The sequence below is a fragment of the Myxine glutinosa genome, chromosome 12, assembly GCF_964187855.1.
Source record: "Myxine glutinosa chromosome 12, kmMyxGlut1.1, whole genome shotgun sequence".
NCBI lineage: Eukaryota > Metazoa > Chordata > Myxini > Myxiniformes > Myxinidae > Myxine > Myxine glutinosa.
Genome location: NC_136272.1, coordinates 58778728 through 58799673, shown reverse-complemented (window position 1 = coordinate 58799673; position 20946 = coordinate 58778728). Strand labels below are relative to the sequence as shown.

The 20946-nt window shown below is 47.4% G+C and overlaps 1 protein-coding gene across 1 annotated transcript in view; it reads right to left on the bottom strand.

Moving 5' to 3' along the window:
• The window catches only part of TRPA1 (transient receptor potential cation channel subfamily A member 1), a 405999-nt gene that overhangs the window by 174292 nt on the left and 210761 nt on the right, over positions 1-20946 (bottom strand). Inside the window, exons 15-16 of the mRNA XM_078766842.1 lie at positions 13119-13233; positions 989-1155 (exon numbers count right to left, since the gene is read on the bottom strand). Of these exons, the coding sequence (XP_078622968.1) occupies positions 989-1155; positions 13119-13233 (282 nt within the window). The remainder of the gene's footprint in view (positions 1-988; positions 1156-13118; positions 13234-20946) is intronic.

Genomic DNA, 20946 nt, shown 5'->3' with positions numbered 1-20946 from the left:
ATGTCACTTCACCTCTCCCTTTTCGCCTCGCCCATGTCACTTCACCTCTCCCTTTTTCCCTCACCCATGTCGCTACGCCTCGCCCATGACACTTCACTACTCCCATGTCACATGTTAACTCGCCTGTTTCCCAGGTGAAACTCCCTCCACCCACCCCTCTGGGCTCAAGTTGCGCACATGTACATACACACCCTTCACCTTCTCCCCCTCCTGGGCAAAACAAACTCTCTCCCGCCGGCCGCAAGGTGTGCACGTGCACATTTACACCCTCACTTCTCCGGGCGAAACTCTCTCCCCCAACCCTCCGGTGGCCCCCGCAGGGAGCGGATATTCCTACTCACACAAAATGCAGCACACAAACAACTAGAACAACACTCGGTAGAGAGCATACCTCCACCAGGATGAACAGCTTACATTTTGTATCCACTGAGAGGTCGGATCTAGATTCGGACCTGAATCAAAATTTAATCAGCTTGTTCTTGTCGCCTGCCCAAGTTTCATCATGTCATCCATAACTTTTTGAGACATCATGCTCTATATCGTTGTTGGCCCTATCACTCAATGGTGAAGAATAACTTTAAAAATTGTTGCATCCGGATTCGGATCTTTGCCAAAATCAAATCAATTCATCCTTGTCACACACCCAAACACCAAGTTCTGTCCGAATCCGTCCATAACTTGAGATATCTTGCTCACACTCAAACAGACAAAGAGATAGTGGTGAAAACATAACCTCCATCCACCTTCGGTGGAGTTAACCAGTCCAGGTGAGGGTCTGCAATCTCCGATTGCTCTTTCTAGTGATATTTTGTGACCCCGTTGATGCTTTTGATTTTCTCATTGGAATAAATCTGGGATCCAAGTCATGAATGCGTATGAAGGAAAAGATTCAATTCAAAAGAAAGCCGTTGGATTCTGGGTATGTATTCAAGCAAAACATTTCACTTGCTGGTTGTATCGATTCAAAATGAAAAAGTGACAAAGACACCTGCGATGGTGTATAATGGCGATGGCGACATCCTGCCGGTCATGAAAAATCGCCACATGTAGGAAGGAGCAGCCATCCCTGTTCAGTATGAACTTACATCCTTTGTCCATGAGCAGCTGGACTGCCCTCACATGACCTTCCATGGCTGCAAGGTGGAGGGCGGTGTTCTGGCAAAAACAACAATTTCACAACAACATGGACATGGTTTCAATCTTACATTCACTTTACTCCATCGACTCATATAATTATGTAAAATGAATAAAATCATTGGGAATAGCTCCTCGTTTAAAGGATCTACGTGGCCAAGGTGCAAATGTAAGATCCATACTTTTGTGTTGTGGATTTTCTCAATTCAAAATAAAGCATTCACTACAGACTCTTTCACTACAGAGTTCTTTTAAAAGTTGTTCCTACTAAATTATCCTGCTACCAATGTCAACAAAATGAGTTTCAGGACAAGCACACACACCCACTGCCTCTCACCCCTAAATAGTACCCTCTCCAACCCTTCTCGTGGGGCTGAAAAGCTCATATATGGAAGGTATTGTGCATTTTATGACTAAAGCATCAAATTTTATCCATTGTTTTTATAAACCGTGAAGTTTAATTTCAGACGTGGAGGCATTTCAGATTTGACCTCTGGGAGAGGGCGAAGACATTTCAGGCTGTCAGATTTCAAAAACAAAAATCACTTTTTCGCAGCCATAAGGCAGTATACATCAATTATGTTCTATTTTTACACTCTTATTACACATAGATTACACAGAACTGCTGTGAACTCTGTTAATTCCTGGTTTACACTGCTAAGCTGCACAATTCCAAGATGGCGAGTGTTTTTAGTTTTGTATACATCGTCCGGCTTCATGGAAGAGCGACGTAACCGAGGGAAGACACCGATGCATTGATGGAGGGACAATGGGACAACACGTGGACAAAACAAGCAAGAGAAAGGATGAGCAATAACATGTGATGGAAGCAAACATGGTGACCTGCTAGTAAAAGGGATGGAAGGGGTTATGGGGTCAACGGAGAGAGAAAAGATGACGGATATGGATGGAGGATGACCTGGGCTGGTGCCATCCTACCAACCTGAAGCCCTGGAGGGAAGAGTGGGATAGAACAGATTGAAGAAAACATTTTACCAAGCCAGAAAAGAGGGGAACAGGGTGGAGGTGATCAGGAATCGTGGATTTGGGGAGTTTCACACAAAGGAGTTTCACAAGTGGAGTCTCATATCATTTGTATTAATCATGGTGTAAAAGCTCTTAAAACAGGATCATTTAACCGTTTACACTGTCGTTAACTCCAGGTACAGAAAGAAGTAAACTTGATTTGATGGCTTCAAGATTTGAGTGTCTGCTCGGAATCATAGAGGGAAGTGGTGGTTGTTGTTGTTGTTGTTGTATAGCCCCAAACAGTTCTCTTGAACAACCCGGCGGCATGGAGACAGCTGATCGATCTCCCAGGAGCGACGCAGAGATCCCCTACATCTAGGATGTGTACCCTCACCTTCACAAAGTCAGAGCCATGACAGAGTTAGTGAAAGAGAGGGAGAGAGAGACACAGACAGAGACAAGAGGGAAAGGGTCGGTCCATGGGGACCGATTGGCACTCTGACTGTGACCGCGCTGCCCTGACGAATCCGGGCAGCAGGAAGAATGGGGAAGATTTGGCCCCCTACTTGCATTGGGGGAGGGGGAGTGGAGTGTGGAGCTGGAACATAAAATGTTGGAGCTGGGACATAAAACAGATCAGGACGTAAGATACCAAATGGAAGAGTAAAAAGAGAGGGGGAAACATGCCAATGGCAAAGATGAGGGACAAAATAGAAGGAGACTGGAGAAATAATGGATGTGGGGAAGAATGAGGGCTTGGGGGAGGCCGAAAGGGGTGGATAAGATGGATAGTCACAAACTGTCAGGAAGGAAAAACTGGAAAACTTGGGAAAAAGATTGGCTAGGTGGTGGATGACATGAGTAGAAACGATCATGGTTTTGGATGGGGGATGATCTGAGAAGGAGGTGAACGGCTGTCTTGAAGCCCTGAATAGAAGAATGAGATTGATGAGACTGCTGAAGTTGGTTCCATGGTTGGCAAAAGGGAAACGAATGAGTGGAGGTGAGCAGTGATCCTGGATTCTGGGATTTTCATGAGAATGGGGTTGCTGGTGAACCATGTGAACCCTGCAGAAACCCGGGGAGGCAGTGATCCTGGATTTTGGGATTTTCATGAGAATGGGGTTGCTGGTGAACCCTGTGAACCCTGCAGAAACCCGGGTGGCGGCCGGCGGGGGATGGCGGTAAAACACAAGGTGGGCAGAGGGTGGTGGGAAAATCAGAAAGGAGGCGGACGAAGAAAAAAAGGCTACCGACCTTTCTGGAATTGGAAAGTGATCGGCCCACAGACTCGGCTTTCTCGTAGGGGATTCCAGTTATCTTGAAGGCCTTTGCTTCCATGGTGTCAAGGTGAACAACGTTCGAGTAAGGGGTGCCAGCTCATAGGTGAGAGCATTACTCCAGCAACCTGAGGACAAGGCCTTGTAGGTGGATAGATGTACCAAGGGAGGACTTTGTACAATGGAGGATACGCAATTGGTGAACGCCTTTGGACACAAACTTATAATTATGCCTTGCCCAAGAAAGATCACGGCCGATTGCGAGATCCAGGAGTTGTAACGACGAAACTTCTACAAGAGGATTGTTGCCAGTCTGCCCTTTCAGAGAGAGATAGTGAGTGTGTGAGTTTTGGCAGGAATGAAATACATATTCCAAATGTTGGAACATCTTTGATTCTATCAAGGTCTGAAGAGATGGAAGAGGCTGCAGCCCATCTGCCTGAAGAATGATGGATGTCACAGCGGAGGGTTGAGTCATCAGGAAATATATAAGGAGGATGTTCCAGAGAGTCTGATAGATCATTTTTGAAGTTTAACAATAGCGCTGGGCCCAGAACACTGCCCTGGGGCACTCCAGCCTTGACAGGAAGAGGAGAGGAAAGGGTTCCGTTGAGAGTCACACGCTAACTACGAGAGTGGAGTAAGTAGGAAGTCAGTAAGTCATGTGTGGAGTTGGCCTTGGATTCCATAGGGGACACACATAAGTGGTTGGGTATGCAGGGTGGAGGACAAGGAAAATTCCACCATATTTGTGCAAGTAAATATTGTCCTGTGGACGGCTCTATTAAAACGGAGCACACCACGGATGACCAATTGAGCGTTAATTGGAGGCGACGATCAAATACGGACTCACGATACAAGCGCGGGCCGAAAAGAGAAGAAGAAGAAGCGGGAGCTTTTACCTGGTGCGGAGGGGAGGATCGAGCAGTCTTCAAACCTGGAAAGTAATTAAACTCACGAACGTGGAATTAAATGTACAAAAATAATAGATTTATTTAACGGAATGCCGGGACAAGGAAACGCGACGATAAAGCTAAAATCTACTTTGGGATCCCACACACCAGACTTCAACAACAGACAAGGGAGGATATAAATGAAAAGAACCATTGTGTTTTATCGTGGGGACTTATCTCGTCTGGCTGAGGTGTGTCGGGGATCGTCAGGCCCAAAGCGTGCAGTCCGACGCGGCCCCGGTTGGTGGGAAAACGGCCCAACCTTGGCGCGAACACAGGCCTCGCTGTATGGGCCGTCTCACGCCACAGCACTCGTACGCAGGCACCAGGAGCAAGAGGTCGAGGGCAAAGGTGAGTGTGGCCTCAGCCTGCTTGAGCAATGTGTGTCTGCCAAGTCGGGGTTGTCAGCCCAAGAGTGTCATCTGGGTTACGGTTCGTTTTATTGTGAGAGGGGAATTTTATTAGTGTGTGCGCTAATGGGGGATGGATTCTGAACTGGTGTCTAGGTGCGTTGCCATATGGGACAATGGAATGATCACAGGTTTCACACACAGGGGAATTAGCATAATCCCTATTCTACTTATCACAAGGCCATCCTTGTATGACCACAAATATACACTTAATCCGACATCCGGACTAGACAAACTTATTACATGTGGGGTTCCCTATCACGACAGTCGGAACACCTACCTATACAGATATACCTGAATCTATACATGTCTCCACCCCAAAATTCATAACACAACCCCTCCCCCAACCCTCCCCCCCTCGAACTGTAGCCCCTGCTAGGTTCACTGCAGGCGCTACCATTCCAGTCTTAACACTTACTGTCTCACACTTAATTAACCTGTGAAATAAATCAGGAGGGCTGTGGGAAGTGAGCCGAAGCGACCTGCCTATTCTCCTTAACATGCTATCCCCTTAAGCAACCATCACATTTCAAATATTTACAAAATTATTATCGGTCGTTCCTGCGGAGGGAGGAAACAAACAACACGTAAAAAACCTATCTTAACCACAAACCTTAACCAAACTTGCAAAAATTCAAAAATTCCTAAAATATTTGTACAACCCCTTCCTACAGACCGCGTCCCCCGGTGGATGCCACAAGACGCAACGTTACCTGCGGGGCCATCCCAATGCACCCCAAATTTCCATGGGCCCTGTCCTGGTGTTACAGATGAGTGACATGGCTCGGTGAATTTCACCCACATTCATTCAACACAAACCCATAACCACTCATACACATTAGAAAAATCATCACAACACTTATGACACCCCCCTGCAGGACCATGGCATAGATGTCATACACATGTGTGCATTTCCCTACTAGGCAGCGGGAAGGTACCGTACAAGTAAGATGGTGGGGGCGCTTCAGGCTGTGGTGCCCGCAGTCCCAACCGACTTGCAACGTCTTCGCCCCCCCAACCACCCCTTTACCTCTTGGCTCCGTGACAGGCAACCAGCTCCTTACGCTGTCACCCCGCCGGTGGGGGGTCTCCACACACCAGGCTCCATTGCCTCCGGCTTCCTTGCAGCCTCACGGGTCGCCGGGGGTCTCTCACCCCAGGGCGCCCAACAGACCCCACCACCGACGGGCTCCAATTTCCAGACACCACTGGCTGCCAGGGGTAATTACTGCAGAGGGGGGGGGGGGGGGGGGGCGCCGCAGTCATCGCTCTGCCAGAGCTTGATCCATATCTGTGGACACACACACCTTCCCCACCTACAAAATCCACAAAAACATTTCCTCCCCCTGCTGCCATTCAATTTTCCATCACATTTTCATGGAAAGATGGCACCAAAAGGTTTTGCCATGGCCTGCCATTATGTGAAATCCCCATATCACAGTTCACCAACATATTTCAAATGCACATTTCAATAATCACCACTCATAACTCAATTTCCACCTCCATCCTCTTGACCACACAAAAACACAACACCTCCACATAAACAAACACCATCCACAAGACACTGTGTGGCACACATTCCATCCCCCTCACCGACCATGTCATCACTCTCACCCGCCCCTTCTTCAAATTACATGTCCCAATTTACAAAGCAAGTCCTGAAGCCTGGGACAGTAAACCTCAAAGCACTTACCTCCAGTGCAGGTAGTTCAGTTGGTCAGGTCCAAACTGCCATCCACCCTACTGAATCCCAAAATTTCTCCCATTGGACCTGTCAAACTCATCCGAATTTCCTTTTGTCCCACTGTACTGGCAGACATGTGGATCTGCCCCCAATGGTGATCTGTACTAAAGTACTACATTTGGCTACGACAGCTCCGCACCTCTACCGTGCAAGGGCCATCGGGACAAGCTGAGCAGTCAAAACGCCAACATGGCCCATGAGTGTACATAAGGGTGCAACCCACCATCCATCCTTCAGGCCCCCTGCGAGAAACACGGCTGCACTAGCCCCAGCTGGCCAATGTGGTGAGCACCTGCTGCCAACACTACCACACCCACAAAAACCTCGGCCCTGCGGGCAGCGGTCGCAGTGCATGGCATCCACATCAGGTCACCTATGCTGCCCACATCCCCCAGACCACACAATTGCAGCCCCCAGTGCCCACCCACACTTGACCACACCAAGGTCTAGCAGACAGCTATGCTCCACCAGGAGACCCACCCAGAAGACATGGTCCACACACCTCGGACACCCACAGCACCACGTTGACCTCCAGACTCCCCAACTACATTACCACAACCCCGCGTCCCAAATATTGGTGCAGTCACCCCCATAGCCAGTTGAAGGCTGTGTCCTGGAACACTATCCATTTTTATCCCAGCCTCCAACACTTTGGTCAAACACACCTGGATCAATAATGGTGCCACTGTGCTGTGTTCACCATGGCCTTACAAAATTCACCCTTAAATTTGCATCTAACCCTGAGATTACCCATGCCAAATATTTTTCACATTTTACTAATCTCACCAAAGAAGGGTGCTTCTCCATACACATGCCAGCCGAGCATACCCCGTATGCTCGGCTCGTTACAAATTCCCATTCATCACTCCTCTTCCCAAGCCGAGAGTCCAAAAATCATAACGGAACATCTGTGGAAGATCACTCTCACACCATAATGTTCCACAGATGCCCCAATGGTTATCCGGTGGGCTATAATCCATCCCTGTCCAGTGTCCATGTGGATCGACCCGTGTCCATAGACCAGCACAGCATGGCAGGTCACCACATGCTGGCTGTCCCAGAATCTCAGGGAGAGGGTATCAGGCCGCATGCCTGGGCGGTCACCACATCAGGCCCATGTTGGCCGTCTGCGGTGCCGCCACCAAAGAGCGACATACAACACTCCCCATCCCCCCACTAGTGGTCTTTATAATACGCCATCCCAGGCCTGTGAGAAACCACCTCGGACCCCCTGGAGGTCTTCACCCCCACCAGGGTCTGGCGACCTTGCCGGCCCGAAACGCATGCTCGGGCGGCGCCCTGATGGACAAGGTACGCCATACTCCACCAGACCCTCCGTGAAGCCCAGGTCATACCATGACACCCATGGTCAGACCCCACGTCCAAATCTCACCAGCACAGCCCCCCAGCTGGCTGGGAATACAAAATTTCCAAAGGGGCAACCATTGCACGAGGCCATCCCCAATGACCTCTCCCAGCCCAAATCCCGCAGTCCGGGGACCAACTCCCACCATGGTTGCTCCAAATGCAATTCCCATTCAAATATAAATTTCATTATCCTTTTTTAAATTTTGATCTCCCATGCCAATTCGCAGCTGCAGGTAACAACCCCATCCTCGGGTTGCTCTGCCCCTCCCTACAGCTGTTCCACATTCCCTACGGGGATCAGATCTTCCGAGGCTCTATCTCCCGACTCCTCTGTATCCAAGCCCAGCTCGGAGCCAAAACACTCCCCCTGCTGGGTATGTAGTTTCGGAGCCTCTGGTACCCAATCATGGCTCATGGTGAGGGTCCCCTCAGTAACTTCAACCTCCTCCTCGGACCGACTCACCTCAACCCTCAAGCTCCCTTGGGCCTTCTAAACCTTTTCCTCGCTGGTATTGTCCCAGGTATTCAGCCGCTCCTGTCCAAATTCATTCACATTATCATTACTAAATTCTGGCCCCCACAGGCCTTGATCAATAAATACCCAGTCCGGCTCCGTTACCCAGACCCCCAAAATCTTTACCCCCTGTTGCTCTGCACAACTGCCCTTGTGCTGCACAATTTCAAATTTCTCCCCCTGTTGGTGTGTTGCGGCATCCACTTGACCCCAATAACTTTCCAGGCCTTCATGTATCAAACATTCCCCATTTAAATTTTTACACTCCCCATTTCCTTCCCACTTTGATTCCAATTCTGTTGCCATTCCCGGCTCCTGTGCCCCATGCACATCAGCTTGGGCTGCACCCTCTTCCATTCCCACTGCGAATTCCCCCCGTTCATATTGAATTTCTGCCACCCTTGGTATCTCCTGTGCCCCCATCGGCACCATTCTTTAGTTCTTCCTTCAATTCCCTCGTTCGTCCCTTAATTTTTTTGGTTTGAGCATTAATCTGCTCACTCATTCCCTTCACATCTCCCTTCAATTCCTTTTTCATTCCCCTCATTTCATCACTCATTCCTTTTATTTTATTTCTCCCCTCAATTGTTCACTCTGAACATCCATTTTGTTATTCAATCGCTCACTCTGAGCATCCATTTTGTCACTATTAGCGTTTATTCCCCTCATTAATTCTTCATACATGGCCCGGAAATCCATCGGGCCCATCTCTGCAGCGGGGGAGGTTCCACTCCAAATCTCATCTCCCCCTATATTCGGCTCACTTCCAACACTCCCCGCATCTTCTATCCTTTCCTCCATATCACACACCCCCTCCATCCGTCGAGAGGAGGTCGTTTTCCCACGCGGATTTTACCTCAGAAACCGATTTAAATATAGTGACGCACTGTGTGCGTCTCGCACACCAAATTGACTATACAAATTTTATCGCCTCCGACTATGAAAAAAAAATTCTTCCGAATGTCGAGCGCAATGTATGCTCGACGGTGCCGATTTCACTACCACGGACACAAGAGTGACCGCTGGGTTCAAATCCTAACTCCTGACATCAAATGTTCTGTGGACGGCTCTATTAAAACGGAGCACACCACGGATGACCAATTGAGCGTTAATTTGAGGCGACGATCAAATACGGACTCACGATACAAGCGCTGGAGAAAAAGAGAAGAAGAAGAAGGAGCTTTTACCTGATGCGGAGGGGAGGATCGAGCAGTCTTCAAACCTGGAAAGTAATTAAACTCACGAACACGGAATTAAATGTACAAAAATAAATAGATGTATTTAACGGAATGCCGGGACAAGGAAACGCGACGATAAAGCTAAAATCTACTTTGGGATCCCACACACCAGACTTCAACAACAGACAAGGGAGGATATAAATGAAAAGAACCGTTGTGTTTTATTGTGGGGACTTGTCTCGTCTGGCTGAGGTGTGTCAGGGATCGTCAGGCCCAGAGCGCACATTCCGATGCGGCCCCGGTTGGTGGGAAAACCGCCCGACCTTGGCGCGAACACAGGCCTCGCTGTACGGTACATCTCACGCCACAGCACTCGTACGCAGGCACCAGGAGCAAGAGGTCGAGGGCAGAGGTGGGCGTGGCCTCAGCCTGCTTGAGCAATGTGTGTCTGCCAAGTCGGGGTTGTCAGCCCAAGAGTGTCATCTGGGTTCCAGTTCGTTTTATTGTGAGAGGGGAATTTTATTAGTGTGTGCACTAATGGGGGATGGATTCCTAACTGGTGTCTAGGTGCGTTGCCATATGGGACAATGGAATGATCACAGGTTTCACACACAGAGGAATCAGCATTTTCCCTATATACCCAGCATAACCCCTATTCTACTTATCACAAGGCCATCCTTGTATGACCACAAATATACACTTAATCCGACATCCGGGCTAGACAAACTTATGACATGTGGGGTTCCCTATCACGACAGTCGGAGCACCTACCGATGGAGATCTACCTGAATCTATGTATGTCTCTACCCCAAAATTCATAACAATATATTCTTGGGTAAAATGCCAGGGGCATAGAAAAGGCCCATTTATATAAGAGTATATGCCATGTGGCAAAGTAGAGAAAAGAAGGGACATTCCATAGCTTATAGCAAATGTCAAACAATACAGAATAAGGGGCATTCAAAAAATCTCGTTTGCATACTGAACTACTCTTGTGTTTTGAGGAGGGAACCAAGTAATGCTCCAGAAAAGTTGCTATAAAGGGGCGTCAATTTGATTCATACACCTGCATGAAGAAGTAAATGTATTGTTACGGTGGCCAGAGTGTTCAAAATCCCACTCCTGACACCTGGGTGTTACGGCCCGCGATTCGGATTTACTACGAGGGAGTTAGCCTCCGTTCCCTCCCGAACTTACCGGACCTGTGGGTGCCGCGCACGAATGACTTCGTGCTTAGCAGGTTGTGAACAAGCAACGACGAACGCCAATTTGTCCGTCATGCGATAGCTTACCTGTACCACGTGACAGTCCCAATCGGGGAACGCACTGTACCCTCTGGCGGTACACCACTTTAGATGTCCGAGCAAAAACCGTTGGTAACCGCTGATTCTGTTATGGCCGATTGTTAACCTGGGTGTGAGCAATAGTGGATCAATGGAGGAAAAGACGTTCGTTCACGGACAGAGAGAAAGGAAACGTTTAACAATTTGATTTATTACAGATATTTACAATGAAACTTATCGATAGGAAAGAAAAAGGGACAAAAGGCAGAAACGTAGCTTATTCTACACCTTACTACAATTACTACAATTACTACAAATAAACACGACATGGGCCCAGCACACTTTCACGAGGGTAGGGGGAGGGGAACGAACAAACGTTGGAAACCTGCTAGCACAAATGGCTACGATGCTCCAGATGCCTCTCCTCGCGATGCCCTCCATCTTGGTGCCGTCGCCAAGCAGCATGAGCAAGTAAAGTCGATCCCAGCACAAACACGAGCAGGTGAGAAGTGTCGGGAACCGTGCAGAGAAGAGTGCCAGGGACACATGGAGAGTGAGTACGTCATGATCTCGTGCAGCGTAAAGTGTACATCGTGCACACGCCACACGTGCAAGAACAAACCCGGCCAAACGAGTGAATAGATCGCCTGCAGAGGCAAGGCGAACAATGTCCAGGTCAACAATGTCCAAGAACCAAGCGCATCAGAATAATGCAGAGGCCTGTGAGAGAGTCCCGTCAGGAGCGGATGCACACGTGCTGAGGGGTCAGAAAAAGACCGGCCAAAAGTGGATGTCCACAATATCCAAAAAACCAAGAGTGTCAATAATGCAGGCACGTGCTCGGTGAACAATCCAGGCCCAAGAGTGGAGCACACGTACTGAGTGGCAAGATCAACAATGTCCCAGGCCAAAGATAATCAAAAACGAGTTCAGTGAATTGAGCAGAGAGAGACAGGCCCAGAGTCTGCAAAAACGTGTTAAATCTCTCTTTGTTCATCCTCGCCGAGGGTGGAAGGGAATCTTGGAGGTGTCCTGCCTCCTGATTGGTGGAGCACATTTCTCTGCCCCACAAGCTCCCCCAAAGTGACCCAGGCCCTGCTTGGTGGGTTTGAAAAGTTCCCCTGCCCCCACAAACTCTCTCGAAGGAACTTCCACCTGGTGCTTGGATGGTGTGCCTTTGAGCCTGATGCATTGACTGGCAATTTATCCCTTATGAGTGGAGAACCTATCTCGCTTTCCCCAACCCATGACATGCCAACCCAAAATAAGGGAAAGGGACTAAGATGATGGTCTGCTATGAAATAATTATTCTAAGGGACCTGTATGGTGGTTGCCATTACTTTTTAGTGGTTTCCCAAAACTGCAACAGTATTTTATTTGCCAGATGTAGGGCACCCTTTATATGAACTATTCGAGAGCATTACTTGGTTCCTCCTAAGAACACAAGGGCAGTCCAGCATGCACACGAGATTTTTTGAATGTCCCTTCTTTTCTATTGTTTGGCATTTTCTACAAGCTATGGAACGTCCCTTCTTTTCTATACTTTGCCACATGGCATATACCCTTATATAAAGGGGCCTTTTCTATACCCCCCGGGCTCTTTCCCTTCCACACATCTCCCTGCACTCGGATGTTGTGTTTGTGTGCTTCCCCTTCTCTCCCCATCTTGTCTTCCGCTCCCTCTTTTTGGGTATTTTGTTTGTCTGGTTGATTTGTTTGTGAAGTAAATGTTAGCTCTTTCACGAGCCTCGATTCAGTATACAAAAAAAAAAAAAAAAAAAAAACCCTGGCATTTTCCCCAAGATTAGCCCTTGAGATATGAGCGCCAACACATTTTGCACGGACAGATGGATGGACAGACACCAACATGATTTCGAGGATTTTCTAAATAAAACTCAAGAATGTGGAAACAGACGTTGTTGAAATTTGGAACATATTACCTCCACGTACAAAGCATTTACTTTTGAAATTTGCAGTCGATTTTGTCCAGTAGAAGCTGAGAAACGTATTTTCAGTCCCCATGTTAAAGCTGCATACATAGAAACGATCCCTTACATAAAGGGATGGGCGCTTTGTGCCTCCCTTTGATAATCCCAAAGTTTGCAGTACAATTGGGAACCAAGATGATTGTGCATGAATTCAAAGTCTGTAAGGTGGATGAAGTAATTTATTCGACAAACGTAGCAGGGGATACTCCCCTTTGCAGCTTATGACGAGTCACATTTGTTTGTCAGTCAAAGACATTATCATTCAGAAACGTTCATGCTCTTCTTACAAAAACTCACCCCATCCACCTCAGCCTTATCCAACAGGTTGGCATGTGTCTTGAGAAGGATGGACATGGTTTGAGTGTAGCCACCAATAGCTGCACAGTGCAGGCTGGTGCGCCAATTGTAATCCCTGTAAGGTAGACAGTGCATGACAATACAAGAACACTTCCCCATAATTAATCATTACTAGCCGAAACCCGTGGAACATCCACGGAAGGGAGGATGTGGTGTATGGATAGAGTGTACCATTATGGATGGCATAGGGGAGTGCTCATGGGATCTTCTTCTTCCGTTAAGCTCCAATTTTTTCTCTTTAAGTTAAGTCCAATCAGTCCTCCGTGCTCGAAGTGCTCAGGCCATGCCTTCCCGCTCTCATACTTTTATTGCCGTTCGGTGTAGAAAGGGATTGACATATCGTTCGTCTGTTTCAGCTCGTTATCTTTAAGCTTCCTTACGTCTCGCCACCTGCTACACCTCTCTGAGTTACGAGGATTTATGCAACGCACCCCGAGTATCGCAACGTCACTCCATTTAACTTTATTAAAATGCCGATAAAGACGTTTCCTTATATATCTGTAACGTATTATTCTGACTTGTATTTGCATTGTTGTTGTGGTTTATCGGACGCGCTTATTCGTCAGACACGAGTGAATCATCACCGCGTCAATAAACGCGCTTTCCGCTTCCGGCACGATGGAGTCTGCTTGAGTTCGTTACATGGTGTCAGAAGTTCGTTGATATTCACGCCATAAGCCGCCATTCGTCTCCATAAATATGGCATCTCCGAACTTTGATCATCCCTCGATCGACTGGGAGAGTCTGGATCTCTACCAGGAGTTTGGCCGGTTCAGAAATCACGTCAGTTTTGTCTTGTCAGGGCCGCTCGCAGACATAACGAAGCCTCGTCAAGCAGGATGGCTCGGAACGTGGATCGGCGAACAAGGTCGTCAAATCTACCAAACTCTATCTTGGGAGGAAGGAGAGAAAGACGACCCGCAGGAAGTGCTGAACAAATTCCAGAACTATGTGCAGCCCAGAAAGAACAAAAGAGTTGCCAGACACCGACTGAAACAAAGGCGCCAGCGGAGTGGTGAGTCTTTTGATCATTTCATAAAAGATCTGAGGATAATTCTCATGGATTGCGATTACCAAGACCCAGACGACATAATCGTCGATTGCATCATTGATGGCAGCCATGATAAGAGGGTCCAAGAGAAATTACTCGATAGGGGTGAGGAGCTCTCACTAGCTAAAGCTATAGAAATTGGCCAACAGCTAGAGCTCTCGCAGAAACATATGAGAATAGTCCGAGATGAAGATGCTCTCATCTCAGCCCTCAGATCTGAAAATGAACGAACTCAGCACCAGACTCAACGTTGTAAGAGCAAGCCTGATAGGCATACACAAGCCACCGAGCTGTTCAAAGCTGAGAATCGGTTTCGGAATGACGGTCCCTGCAGCAAATGTGGCCAGTCAGTGCACAGGCAAGCCAAGTGTCCAGCAATTAATTCTAGCTGCTCCTACTGCAAGAAGCCTGGTCACTGGTTTGCGGCGTGTCGGAAGAGACTGCGCGACCTAAAGCCCCTTGATGAGGAGACCAGTCTAGATCATGTAGATCTTCCTCAAGAACTCGTCAAGGAATCTGAAATTTTAAGGATCTCCGCTCTACAACCAAGCATCAATACGGCTACTCATGACAAGTGGGCACAGACCGTCACGTTGCTGGGTCAGCCGACTCGGTTCCGGATTGACACGGGTGCAAGGTGCAACACACTAACACTCAACGACTACCAGTTAGTCCAGCACCTCGCAGGCGATCTACAATCGTCACATAAAGTTCTTAAAACATACTCGAACCATACTATCCATCCTGTCGGTACCGTGACACTCCCTCTCTCTCACAAAAACAAGACCGTTAGAGCCAGTTTTGAGGTCATTGACCTCGATCAGGAGAATGTAATGTCAGGCGCTACCTCAGAAGCCCTAGGCCTCATTGTCAAGCTCGATAAGTTGTCTCTTGATCAGCCTCTAGTCAATGTGTCTCAGGAAGCAGTAATCTCTGAGTTTCCAGAAGTTGCCAAGACAACTGGAACTCTTCCCGGAACTTATCGGATCAAGCTTGTAGAAGGGTCACAGGGAGTAGTTCACGCTCCTCGCAGACAGCCTGCAGCATTAAGAGAGCAAATAGTTGACAAGCTACAAGAGATGGTCACCGAAGGTCACATCGCGAAGGTAGAACGACCGACTGAGTGGGTGAGTTCCATGGTAGTAGCTCTTCGCAACGGCAAAGTCCGCATCTATATAGACCCCAAAGACTTAAACAAGTGCACAAAACGTGAGCACTACCCAATGAGAACTGTTCAGGAAGTTTTAGCTCAAATCCCTGGAGCCAAAGTATTTTCTGTGCTTGACGCCCGCAGTGGGTTCATGCAAATTCGCCTTGACGAGCCTTCTTCATTCTTGACCACGTTCAATACACCTGTAGGGAGATACCGCCGGCTGCGTCTCCCTTATGGATTGAGGTGCTCGCCGGAGATATTCCAGCGAATCATGGACCAGATGCTAGAAGGGATAGAATGGGCAACAGCGGTAATGGATGACATTTTAGTTGCTGGTCGTGACATCACCCACCACGACTGTGTACTGAAGCGAGTTATGCAACGAGCTACAAGTTATAACCTGCAACTAAACTTCCGAAAATGCCCCATCCGGCAAACCTCAGTCCCTTATGTAGGCCACCTGCTTACTGCAGAAGGAGTGCTACCAGATCCATTCAAGACGAAGGCAGTTGAGAAAATGCCACGTCCAACAGACAAACAAGGCGTCAAGCGTTTCCTTGGATTCGTTCAGTATTTAGGGAAGTTTATTCCCAACCTAATTGACACAAGCAAGCCTCTCTGTGATCTCTGCAAGGCGGACGTGGAGTTCTCCTGGCAGTCAGCTCAGGAGCTGTCCTTCAAGAAGCTGAAGCAAGCATGTATTTCGGCCCCGGTCCTTCAGTACTACGATGTAAGTCAGCCAGTTGAAATACAAGCCGATGCCAGCCAAAACGCTGTAGGAGCCTGTTTGCTCCAGAATGGCAACCCTATAGCGTTCACATCACGCAGTATGACCGATACTGAGTGTCGCTACGCTATGATTGAGAAGGAAATGCTCTCAATCGTCCATGCAACAGAAGCATTTCACTACTATATCTTTGGAAAATCAGTAGTGGTATATAATGACCATAAACCCCTTGAGGAAATCTTCAAGAAGCCTCTCCTATCTTCTCCCATGTGTTTACAGCGTATGTTGCTCAAGCTTCAACGGTATGACTTGGAGGTTATCTACTGCCGTGGTTCTGAGATGGTGCTCCCCGACACATTGTCCCGTGCACCTCTACTGGACACCGACTCAGAAGCTGGGAAAGACCTTGAGCCTGTGAACATGTTCCAGTTCCTTGCGATCACGAGTGGGAAATACCTCGAAATCCAGGAAGCTACTCTGAGTCAAATGAGCCTTCTCTGCGGTGTCATTGCAAGTGGATGGCCTGACTCCCGAAAGGAAGTCCCAGCACAGGTCCGTCCGTACTTTGACTCCAGAACGCAATTGGCAGTCTCAGACAGTGTTGTCTACAAAGGCATGCGCCTTGTCATCCCGCCAAGCCTCAGACCCAGAATGCTGAGCTTGATTCATGAATCGCACCTCGGAGTGAACAAGTGTAAGCAGCGTGCTCGCGAGGTCATGTATTGGCCCTCAATGAACTCTGACATCGAAGAAACTGTACGGAATTGTTGCAAGTGTGCAGAGTATCAAAGCGCTCAGCAACGGGAGCCTCTCTTGCCGACTTACACGCCTGATCTTCCATTCATCGAAGTTGGAAGCGACGTTTTTGACTTCGAATCAAAGCAGTATTTGCTCACGGTCGATTATTACTCCAAGTTTGTGGAGGTGGATTGCCTCAAGGACATTACAGCTCGCTCTGTAATCGAAGCTCTCAAGCAGCAGTTTTGTCGACATGGTATTCCAGAGAAGCTGCGAAGCGATTCCGGAAGTCAGTACACGTCAGAGGAATTTTCTCAGTTTTGCAAAGAATATGGCATAACTCACGACATTGTGTCCCCCAAGCACCAACGTGCCAATGGAGAGGCAGAAAGAGCGATCCAGACAGTGAAAAGGCTCTGGAAGAAGTCAGCAGATAAGTACTTAGCCCTGCTAGACTACCACACCACTCCACTTGAAGGAATAAACTTGTCCCCGGCTCAGCTCCTAATGGGAAGACGCCCCAGAAACACACTGCCTTGCAACCGCACTCTTCTCATGCCTGCGCGGTATGACCATCACCTTGTGAGATCACGCCTTGACACACAGAAGGAGAAACAAAAATACTATCATGACAAGCCATCTATGTCAGATTTGCCACCGCTCCAGCCGGGAGACAGTGTTAGGATGTTGCCAAACCCGGAGGCCAGGCATTGGATTCCGGCTGTAGTTGAGGCGCGCCACAACAGCCCCCGGTCATATTTGCTGAGGACCCCAAACAATGTGTACCGGCGTAACAGGCTCCATCTCCGCAGAGTGCCTCATTCAGCCAATGTTGGCCCGGTGGGAAGTCAGCCACTCTCTCGCTTTTACTCTTCCCAGGACATGAGGGACTTCCCTGATCCCACCACTCAACAGGACACCCCAGTGGGGAACTGCTGCAAGTCCCCAAGTCCAAGTGAGCAAGCATCTGAATCCCAAAGTCTCCCAACAGTGTCATCGCCTCGAGCCACTGCATCTCCCAGAAATACCAAGTTCATCACAAGGAGCGGCAGAGCGGTTAACCCTCCCAGACGTCTGGATCTTTAAATTTAAATCAATTGATTCACGTGATCTGAATGTGATGCTGTTTGTTAATTAATTCATTGTAAGTTTTACTTTATAGAGTTATTTGCTTTGCTGGTTTCCTTTAAAGTGGCTTCCTTGAAAGAAAGGAGGATGTAACGTATTATTCTGACTTGTATTTGCATTGTTGTTGTGGTTTATCGGACGCGCTTATTCGTCAGACACGAGTGAATCATCACCGCGTCAATAAACGCGCTTTCCGCTTCCGGCACGATGGAGTCTGCTTGAGTTCGTTACAATATCCTAATTTAAAATGTTCAAGGGAATAAAAAGACCATTTGGTTCACACCACCCATGTTCACACCACTCGACTGTCCAATCAGCGGACGGCTCGCTTCGCCTTCGCCCAGCAGACGCCAATATGATGGCGTCGTAAGATGGCGTCGTATCGGCAGTTAATCGGATGCTTTTGGGCCCCAACGTCGGCTAATTCAGATTTTTCGAGTATGGCTGTACGTGATAAACAAAGAGCGTGGTTCGTAGATCGTAAATCCATTTATGCCGTGGGCATCGGGTCACTGGGTGCGGCGTAAAAGGGATAACAAAGTCGAGTCCTTACGGTATTATTATATCGATACAAGCTGGAATCATCATATGAACATTCGTGTATAATCCGACATCATTCCCAACACAATTAATGGATTAACCCCTTACATATTCAGCGATGTGGGGATGGCCGAAACACGTTCCTCAACAAGGAAGCACCCTGCGTGGAAACAGTTGGGGCAGGGATTTGGAATTTGTTGAGGATGCTGGCGATAACTCGCCTACTCTTCGCGAAGGACACCGTGGGGTGTTCAAAGTACACCAACTAACGGTGGAGAGACGGGACGGGACGGGACACCGTGGGGTGTTCAATGTACACCAACTAACGGTGGAGAGACGGGACTCCGAGTTTAACGTGCATCCGAGACATGGCACACGCCATGATACCTCGTCCTGCCAGTGAAAGAACAGGATGAGTCTATAGTTGGCTCAGAAATTAATTTCAATACCAAATTGTATTTGAAAATGGGGATATTAAATCTGTGTTCAGCTATTTTTTAAAAATATAGATTTCTGCAGTAAAGGGAGAACCTCAGACATGTTGCTGTCCGTGCGGTTTCGACTTGTAACGATGTAATGGTGCTTGGAAAAGCATAACGATTATAAATACAGGGTTATCATTATCATCGATTTTCGTCATTGGCTCAAGATTTGTCAATAGTGTCGCAAACTGTGGACTTCCATTTAAACGATTAGTGATTGTTAGAAATTCCTCATATTTTTAAACTGTGCTCACTGTACTTGTAGTTTCCTCGGAGAGTGGTTTAGGGGAGGTGGCACATTCATTTTGTCCCTGTGACTACTAATTCCCCTCGTTCGGCAGGGATCAGTAAACAACATGCACTGTGCCTCGTGCACAGACCGCGATTGCAAGTCGTCAATCGCCCTTAACAGGGTTGAGGGGGAAATTATTTTGTTGCCCCTACCTGATCCTGGGTACCCTCAGCAAATATGCAAAATTTCCTGGAGATCAGGAAAGGCGTTTTGAGTTTGTAAGCGGACAGACAGACAAACACACGAGCTATATTTTCATATGATTAACCAAATCGTATTTAATCATTTTATTTTTGCCATTATTGGATCAAAAGTAATCGCAAAGACCGTTCGTGTTATCTAGACACTAAAGTAAAATTGTAGTTTTGTGCAGGTTTTTTGTGCTGTGAGTTCAGATTACAGTTCAAATTATTAACAAGTACAAAAAGTTTTAATTAAAACAAAAGCCGCGTCGATGTTACACAATGCCTAGATGCAGCTGTGCCTATAACGTCGATGTTATAGGCACAGGACATTCCTATTGATTCGATTACTTGATGTTATTTTTGTGCAAAGTGAAAATATATCTCGGCAATTTCCCGTGTGTGGCGACGAATTTTTAATATGTCTCGGCATTTTCCCGTCTGTTATTTCAGGCGGTGTATGACTGACCATGCCGCGATTTAAAAAATATATATCTCGGCAATTTCCCGTGTGTGGCGACACGTGAACGAAGCTATGCTCCTCTCTCTCCACATTATTGTGACGACGTATAAATTAAATATTTCATCGTGACGATTGTCATCAAATGGACGAATTTTTTATATATCTCGGCATTTTCCCATCTGTTATTTCAGGCGGTGTATGACTGACCATGCCGCGATTTAAAAAATATATATCTCGGCAATTTCCCATATGTGGCGACACGTGAACGAAGCTATCTCCTCTCTCCACATTATTGTGACGACGTATAAATTAAATATTTCATCGTGACGATTATCATCAAATGGACGAATTTTTAATATATCTCGGCATTTTCCCGTCTGTTATTTCAGGCGGTGTATGACTGACCATGCCACGATTTTTTTTTAAAAACAATATACCTCGGCATTTTCCCGTCTGTTATTTCGGGCGGTGTATGACTGACCATGCCGCGATTTAAAAAAAATATATCTCAATGGACTTGAAGTTACAGGCCTTTGAGAATTCATTTCGTTCTATAAAGGGCAACTTTCATCAGGTTTTCTTCACGTTTTTTTTCAACCGAGTCTAAAACTATGTTAGCGACTGTGAAAAATGAAATGATATATCGAATTTGATTTGAAATAAAACTGTGTGAGAGAGGAAGACACCACGGGCCAACAAAACAGGCCTCAAAGCTACGCGAGTTAATAAAATGGTGGATATTTGTTTATATGAAGCCTCTCCCAAAATGGGTGGAGCTATGGTTCCCAGAATGGGTGGAGCTTTGAGGTTTTGTCTTCTCTGCAAGAACAACAAGAAGAAGAAGAACAAGAAGAAGAACAACAACAACAGCAGAGGGCACTCTATGAGCAGCGTCTGCGACGCGGCTAAAAACAGTGATTGTTAAAGTGTCACTACCAGGGTACTGTCTTCGAGTGGTGCATTGGTGCATCACTTCAAATGAACAATTTTTGGAGTGTGTATTGGGAGAAAC